The sequence below is a fragment of the Phocoena sinus genome, chromosome 21 (genome assembly GCF_008692025.1).
Source record: "Phocoena sinus isolate mPhoSin1 chromosome 21, mPhoSin1.pri, whole genome shotgun sequence".
In the NCBI taxonomy this organism is placed as follows: domain Eukaryota; kingdom Metazoa; phylum Chordata; class Mammalia; order Artiodactyla; family Phocoenidae; genus Phocoena; species Phocoena sinus.
This window is the reverse complement of record NC_045783.1, coordinates 31,654,617-31,663,460: the sequence shown is the minus strand read 5'-3', so window position 1 is coordinate 31,663,460 and position 8,844 is coordinate 31,654,617. Positions and strand designations below refer to the sequence as shown.

The 8,844-nt window shown below is 41.3% G+C and overlaps 1 protein-coding gene across 1 annotated transcript; it reads right to left on the bottom strand.

Moving 5' to 3' along the window:
- Window positions 1-1,048: 1,048 nt before the first annotated feature.
- On the bottom strand, window positions 1,049-2,379 carry TCIM (transcriptional and immune response regulator). The gene has a single exon (XM_032618130.1). It carries the CDS (start codon window positions 2,255-2,257, stop codon window positions 1,937-1,939), a length of 321 nt encoding a protein of 106 aa, XP_032474021.1. The 5' UTR covers window positions 2,258-2,379; the 3' UTR covers window positions 1,049-1,936.
- Between the last annotated feature and the right edge of the window lie 6,465 nt (window positions 2,380-8,844).

Here is an 8,844-nt window from a genome sequence, read left to right as displayed (position 1 = left end):
CACACGCACAATTTTGCATATTGATCCGTGTTTTTTATGGATGCTGTCATGTAAAAAAAAATCCTTTTTAAATGGAATGATTTATATTATCTTCAGTAAATGAATCAATTAACATTTGAAAACCGACTTGACTACTTAATTTCTTTTTTAAAAAATATGTTATTTAAAAACTGACTTATAACTCTCCCCAAAGATTTCAGATCTTTCACTTTTGTTTTACTATGATCAGCAGTTTCAAAAACCTTTGTAGATGCTTCTGAAACACTTAATTTCTAGGGAAATTTTAAAATTTATTTCTGCTAGGAAAGTGCAGCAGGCATTGCTATATACCTTCTTAGAAATATTTTATTATAATTTTATGAGGAAATAAGCAAAGAGACTGCAATGTTATTCCCATATTGGTTTATATTAAATAAACATTGATAAGCCACAAAATCTTGATCGTAATTCAGACTCTGACCCTCAGCTATATTGTTTTGGGAGAAATAAATGTACACAGCTACCATAGCCGCAGAGGAAAAATGTCAAAAATATGGAGAGAAAAACCTTTTGAGGGCTTCCCTGGTGGCGTAGTGGTTGAGAGTCTGCCTGCCGATGCAGGGAACACAGGTTCGTGCCCCGGTCCGGGAAGATCCCACATGCCGTGGAGCGGCTGGGCCCGTGAGCCATGGCCGCTGAGCCTGCGCGTCCGGAGCCTGTGCTCCACAAAGGGAGAGGCCACAACAGTGAGAGGCCCGGGTACCGTTAAAAAAAAAAAAAAAAAAAAAAACCTTTTGAAACTCACCCTGTATGGATACATAAACAACAATACTGATGAGCCACTGTATGAATTCTATGCCTGTATCTTATATTTTAAAGTCGGGACAGAGAAACTTCGTAGATACTTGATGTAAGAATTTGCTTTGAATAAGGTGACAATGCAAAGCTACTTTAAAAGCACCTCTTACTCTTAGAGTAAAATCCTTAGAAAAGCTTATAAAAGTTTATAATAATAAAAAGTACCATCTTACTTTTCCTTTGAGACCAATCATCACACACCAAGAGCAGCTAAGTTTATAATAATTTATTAAGGTTGCATATCATTTGTCATGAATAATAAATTATAGAAACCATAGCATCTTTATAAACTATTAAGTGTATCATATTCACTTCCTAATGCTTATTGCAGTAACAGTAAGAAATTTAGATTATATTTTAGCATTAGTTAGAAGATTTTAAAAAACTATAAAATTTGTTCACAGTACTTCGGATTTGTGAAGGACCCTATTATTTTAACTTTTGGGCAAGCAGTTTGAAATGCGTAAAAACCCCTTACAAACCAGAAGGTGGCGCACGGTTTCACTGAGCTGCCGAAAATAATGCAGTTCCTTGAATTTGTACTTACACCCATGTGGTGCACTTTTTAAGGCATTGTAATAAATGCAAATAAATAATCAATTACTGATCTCTAAAAAAAAAAAATCTACCAATAGACAACATTGAAGCTTGGCAACACTTTGAACATTCAAATAAAAAATTCAGTAAACAATTGCAGCATGGAATTCTCTCTCCTGTTCCCCATTTCCCTCCCCCTACCCAGTTTGGTTAAGGAAAAAAAGTTCAGGTTGAGTTTAAGTCCTAGGGCCTGACAGGGAGACCCTGGCCTCCATTCTTCCCCAGACTTCTGTTATCTTCAGTTTCAGTTCTCATTATGTCTGTCCAGACTCATCAGCATCGGTCCTTTTCCCTCAGGGGAAGTTTTCCAGTCCTTGCTGAAAGCATTTCCTTCTCCACTGTAACAGCACAGGCGTGAAATTAGTTGGAGTCTTTGTAACAAGTTCGTTCCGTTCCTATGGAAGAGAAACTTACAAGGCAGCAACAAGATGCTGTGCGCGTTAGACTGGCTTGGTCTTTAAATGTCCGGTCTCGGCTAATGTCCTTATCCATCCTCTGGTCCTCAGTGAACTTTGATGGAATATTTCCGCAGTTTCAGAAATTGGAAAAGCTTGTCTTTCGTCCTCTTCTTCAGAGCCATCAGGGCTCGTGTTTTCTCCTCCAAATCTTGATCTATGGCAAAAATGATCTTAGCTCTCTCCTCTGCTTTCTTGTCCCCAGAGTTTTTGAAGAGCCTCTGTAATGCTTCTTGGTCTATGTTTTCAAAGATGTTGCCCACGGCTTTCTTACGTGAGGCTGTGTCGAAGTGGTAGCCGTGGATGGACGGGCTTACTCGCAATGAGGTGGACATGCTTCTGGCCGGGTGGCTTGGCTTGGCTTTCATCGATATGTGAATCTTCGGGAATTCAGCTCCCGGGCTCTCCAGAGAGTCTGTAGCAAAATCATTCCGGGACTGCTATTTAAAGTGTGAACAAAAGCTCCAGGCTCAGATTACACTGGTGACATCAGAGTGACCTCAAGGAAGCATAATCACAGAGAGGTTTAACAGTTGAGTTGCCAATATCCTGTTCTTGTGCTAAATGTTACTAAAAGCTGTGTTCAGTGATGGGGCAGGAAAGGGGGGTATTTCTCTTTACCACATCTGTGGCCATAGAATTATAGACTCGGACCCTTCTACAGGAAAAAAAAAAAAAAAGAAAAGCTGAAACCAGGACAGCACAAAGATAAGGGACAAATAAGGTGGCTTCGACCCTCAAATCTTTCCAGACAACAACCAAAGCAAAGGGTTCTGCCAGCCACCAGAAAGTTTTAATTCCCAGGGAAGTTATTAAAGCGCAGTCCCAACATTTGGCAGCCCACACCAGCGGCCTGTGGACATCTCTAGCCAGGGCAACCCCGAAGCTATTGAGAGACAGCTTAAGCATCAACGACGTTGATTTGGAGTATGTCTGCTGTAGAAGGGGGGTCAGACACTACAAAATGCTTATGTGACACAGCCTGAGTCCGTGACCATTCAGAGCCTGCGTCCAAGAGCATACCTGCAAATGCTGAATAAAATTTTCATTTAATAATAATCATAGCAACAGACAGTGTCTCCTGAGGCTTGTGTATATATCAACAACAATGTCCAAAAAAGCCGGAGGGAGAGTTAAAAGGTGCTTTTATGTACATAGCACTCAAAAGGGATGAGTTGACTTTTTCCTCTCATATTTATTTTGGCATCAGTCAGACACAGTCAGAACAATACTTCCTTTGGAAGAATTTAAATTCATTCTTTCTACCTTCCACAATATTCAGCCAGCCACCGTCCCCACTGGTGTATAGAACACTTACCTTCCACCAAGGTTCAATGTCAGCTTCAAAGGGCTCCAGAGACTTCTCTTCAGGGACCTTCTGCCGGGTCCTGGTGCTCTCAGAAACAGGGCTGGCCTTTGTTTTCCTCTCATCTAGTCATCTAGAAAAGTGCACAAAGGGAGAGCATGTAGACAAGGTACCTCACTAGAGAAATGAGTTAGAGGCTCTTCTCATATATTCATTCATTCACTCGTTTATTCAATCAGTATTTATTCAAGGTCGACTTTTAGCTGGAACTTTTCTAGGCATTGGAAATATAACAGGAAACCACACTAAACCAAATAAAAAACAAAACATCCCTACCTTACCTTTGTGGAGTTTACATGCAGCTGGGAAAGGACGTCACAGGGTAATGCATGAGGCAGTTTGTACAGGAGAAGCAAGGGAGGGTTGGGATTTGCATAGGATGTCCAGAGGCAGCTTCCCCATGTGACCTTGTGCAAAGATCTGAGGGAGCTGAGGGAGGAGCCTGTGTAGACAGACACCTGGGGGGAAGGGTGTTGTAGGCAGGGGTACAGCAAGTGCCAAGGCCTGAACATAAGAGTATGTGTGGCGTGTAGGAGAAACAGCCAGGAGCTCAGCCTGGCTGGAGCAGAGTCACCAGAGAAGAGTGAGAAGGGGATTCAGGGTAAGAAAGCCAGGGGCAGATTGAGTGCAACCCTGCTGCACTCACAGATATCCTGTACTCACAACCCTGTCTCACAAATTTCCCTTTTACTCTGTAGGAGATAGGTAGCCTTTGGGGAATTTGGAGCTGAGAAATGACACAATTTTTCTTATCATTAAAAAATAAATAAATAAATAACTGTCACTTCTTAGTAGAGAATAGATTGTAGGGAAACAAATCAGATTCTGGGCATATTGTGAAAGGGGAGTCGAAAGGATTGCAGACGGTCCCAACCTGGGGAACCAGACAGACTGGAGCCCAGCACACACTGTTCGTGAAAGCTGCTTCCTTGAGAGATGTTTCTAGGTGAGCTGGTGTTCAACGCGCCAACCACGGCAGCTGATACTTGTTCTGGTTTTTCCACGGAGAACCCTATGTTCTGCTTCCCACGACTAGGGATTTCCTGGCATATCTAGCACACCTTTGTGGCAGCCTCACTAACGTAAAAATAGTTATTATTCCATCATCAAAAAGTCTACATACAATAAATGCTGGAGAGGGTGTGGAGAGAAGGGAACCCGCCTACACTGTTGGTGGGAATGTAAATTGGTGCAGCCACTATGGAGAACAGGATGGAGGGTCCTTAAAAAACTAAAAATAGAACTACTGTATGATCCAGCAATCTCACTCCTGGGCATATATCCGGAGAAAATCATAATTCGAAAAGATACATGCACCCCAGTGTTCACTGCAGCACTATTCACAATAGCCAAGACATGGAAGCAACCTAAATGTCCATCGACAGGCGAGTAGATAAAGAAGATGTGGTACATATATGCAATGGAATATTACTCAGCCATAAAAAGAATGAAATAATGCCTTTTGCAGCAACATGGATGGACCTAGAGATTGCCATACTGAGTGAAGTAAGTCAGAGAAAGAGAAATAAAATATCGTATGATATCACTTGTATGCGGAATCTAAAAAGAAATGATACAAATGAACTTATTTACAAAACAGAAACGGACTCACAGACTTAGAGAATGAATTTATGGTTACCAGTGGGGGAAGGGTGGAGGGAAGGAATAGTCAGGGAGTTTGGGACTGACATGGACATAACCGGTCTTAACTGTCATTGCTCAGGGCTTCATCAGCCTTTTCATGCTCTGCCCTTTGTTGAGGTGACTCTTATGCAGGCTCACAGTTTTTATCCTCTATTCATTAATGAATCCCAAATTTTGATTTCCAACCTGCCCCTGTCCTTTAAAGTATAGATTCATTTATTTAACTAACTATAGAATACTTACGCCACACATGTATGCCATTAATATCTGTTCAGTTGTAAAAGTCAGAAACCCCGTTATAATCTTCTGTAATCTTTAATATCTCATTCTCTTTATCCCCTCTGTCTATCTATCCATCTATATATGTCACCAAGTTCTGTCAATTCTATCTGCAAATATTGCTCAAATCGATCCAGTTTCTCTCTGTTTTTCCTGCCACTCTTCAGATAAGCCGCAATAGGGCAAATGCTCTGATGCACAGTCCAAGCATTCTCATTAAGTTTTCCCCAGACGCTCGGCTGTCAGCTGCCTTCGGAGGTGGTCAGCACTGAAGAAGGTCATGTCACCTGAGGCACCTCCCCTTCCTGGTGCAGCTGTGTCTAGCGACTGGTCAGTACGCGGGTGGAAATGCCCACTCCCCTCACCCCAATTCTGAGGGCTCTTCTGCACTTCAGAACATCCTTCAGGCTCTGCCCAATCTTGTCTCTTTCCCATCTCTTGGCAATGATCCCAAGAGCTCTCGGTGACAGACCACCTGCCTGCTGCTCGCCAGCTCAGAGTCTGCTTCCCCGGGATCCTGGTCCATGACACCCCATCTTCTCTCACCTGGACCAAGGCCAGACCTCTATCCTGGTGTTCCTGCCTCCACTCTTGTTCTCCATTCTCCGTGCAGCACCCAGAGCAATACTGTCTCATAAGCAATCTGGTCAGACCACTCCTGCTGTTTTTCTTAGGATAAGCCTCCAAAGTCCTAACACAACCTTTCCGAGCCTGACCTGCTCTGGTCCCTGGCTACTCCTGCCGCATGATAATTTGCCACTCTCTGCCCTGCTTTCCAGTTCCTTGAATGCACTATGCCCATTTGCACATATATTTCCACTTTCTGGAATGTTCTTCTCTGCCTTTTATCTCAGCTATTCATTCATAAAATCTCAACTAAAAGCTACCTGCTCAGAGAAGTCTTCCCTGATGCTTCTAGACCAGATCAGGCCTCCTTGCCAATGTACCCTTTACTATTCCCTTGTAGCAGTTATTACAATTCTCAAGCACACATTTATTTGGGGGATTACTGATTTAAAGCCTGCCTCCACCAACAGCAGGGATCAGCTCTACACTTCTCTTTAATGTGTCCGAAGCTCCTGGGTCACTTAATGTGTTGCAGTGCTTAACTAAATAACAGCGTGTGTGATTCTATTTAATTCTCCTAGCAGCCCTGTGCGGTAGGAACTATTGCAATCCTCGTGTGACAGACAGGACAACTGAGGCAATGGAAACTTGCTCCCTGCGGTAGGCTGAATACCCTCCCCCTCTCCCCAGATGTCCTAGAACCTATGAATATAAGCAAAAAGGAAACTTATAGTGCAAAAGGGGCTTATATGGCAAAAGGAATTTTGCAGGTGTAAGTAAATTAAAGATCTTGGGTTGTGGAGATTATCTTGGATTATTACATGGTCAGCCCATGCAATCATAAGAGTCCTTATAAGAAGGAGACAAGAAGTCAGAGAGGGAGAGGCTGCTGTGTGGCTGACTTTGAAGACGGAGGATGGAGCCGTGAGCTAAGCAACCAAGGGTTGCTTCTAGGCAGCCCCTAGAAGCTGGAAAAGTCAAGGGAACAGATTCTCCTGTAAATCCTTCAGAAGGAACATATTGCCACAGACCCATTTTAGACCTCTGGCCTCCTGAACTGTAAGATAGTAAATTTGTGTTGTTTTAAGTCACTAATTTGTAGCAATTTGTTACCGTGGCAATAGGAAACGAATTCACTCTGCAGATCCTTCAGTTGTGATAAGATAATTTGAACCCAACTTGAACCCTTGACTACCTGACTCCAGAGCCCCGTGATTTTAAACACTCTACTGAATTGCTCTCAAATCAACTGCAAGCTCTCTCTTCAAAAAGCGTGAATAATGTTCCCACATGACACTAAGCAGCTCTCCTCGAGTACTGCCTAAAAGCATTCAGATGAATTTGAGAGATTAAGGCATTTCAAAATTGTTTAGAGGACAAGACCATCCACAGGGGAACAGTGTTCGTTTCTGTTTACCAGAAATGTGACACAAGCCTTAAGGCTGTGATTTGCTGATGCCCTTTGCCAAAGGTAACTCCATGTGTGCTTGGAAAGACTTTTGCTGCTGTCACCTTGTTCTTTCCCTTCTTTGTATAAATATTTTCAGTGAATGATGTGGACAACACTCTAAAAAATCACTGGCGAGGAGTCACAAATTGCGTATGGACGAGATGGTATCATATAGGTGCCTTACAGAATGTTTGCTCTCTACAGTAAAGACAGGACATGATGAAGGCTGTTTAAAAGAAGCAGCTTCTAGCAAATTCCTTGGCAGTCCAGTGGTTAGGACTTAAGAAGCAGCTCCTAGGCTAGTGTATTTTCTTTCAGGTACCAGTTTTCCAGTATTTTTTCATCGCACAGAGAGATCTGTTTGCCAGTAATAAGTGTGTGCTTGGTTACTTTTGCATCTAATGAAAAGATTTGAGAAAACAAAGGGAAAGAAGAAAACTAATATTTATTAAGTGATGTGTATACCTAGTTTTCTTCATATAATATCTAAATGATTCTTCATAACAATACTGGAAGTAGATATTATTGACCTCCATTTTCTCTAAAAACAAAGAATTGGGCTAAACAATCTGTCCAAAGTAAGTTGTAAAAACTGAATTCATTTCCAGACTTTTTTCTTATCCCCAAAATCTCTTTGGGAAGGTTTTCCCGAACTTTTGCTAGGCTACTTGTCACTACTGTTTGCATCACTAAGACTCTAGATTTACCTTTCCAGATGAAAAATGATAACTTTATTTATATCTTTAAAGGGCCAAAGATATTAAGTGTAGAGGCTGGTACATAGAATGTATCTAATGAATACTTACTGAATTATTACATGAAGAAGTGAATGAAAGTAATCATACAGAATTTACTTCAATCCTGTTTTGTGTACCAATTTCTCTCCTTGGCAATCTCCTAAAAATGAAAAGCATAGAAGCCAGCAACTAGAAATGTATACCTTAAACTTTCACTGAGCTATCCCTGTACATTTTTGTTTTAACAACAAAAATTTCATACTGCATTGCAATTGACCAAGTGCTTTCACATGTATTACTTCGTTTGACTTTCACAACATCACTGGTATTATTATCCCTATTTTGCATATGAGAAAACTGAGTATAACAGAAGTTAAGCAAGTCTCCCCAAATTTTGGAGCTAATTAAATAACAGAGCTGGCCCTGGAACTCTCATTTTTTGGTCTTTAAATCCTATGGTTTTTTTTCCTACCATCGCATAGCTTCCTGCTTAGGCTAATTATTTACTTATCTCTTATAGCTTGAAAATTCTATCCCAACTGTCTTTCAGTTTTCTTTTCACGTCTTTAGTCATTGATTTATAGATTCAGTCACAAACACACAATTGAATGCTTACTGTGTGCCACGAGCTTGAGGAACAAATAGGCTGAGAGAAATGGACATCATCCCAGTGTCTGTGAAACATGAGGCCTAGAGAAGAAAAGAGACTTTAGACAGATAAGTAAACATATCAGTAGATGAAGAAACATTTATAAGTGCTAGAAAATGAAAAACATCAGGTGATATAAAGGAGGAAACAAGGTGAGGCTTCCTTTAAATCGTTCAAGGCATGAAAAGCTTTTCTGAAGAAGAGACATTTAAGCTGAGACTTGAAATAAATGTTGAAATTAACAAGGAGAGGAGCACAGCAAG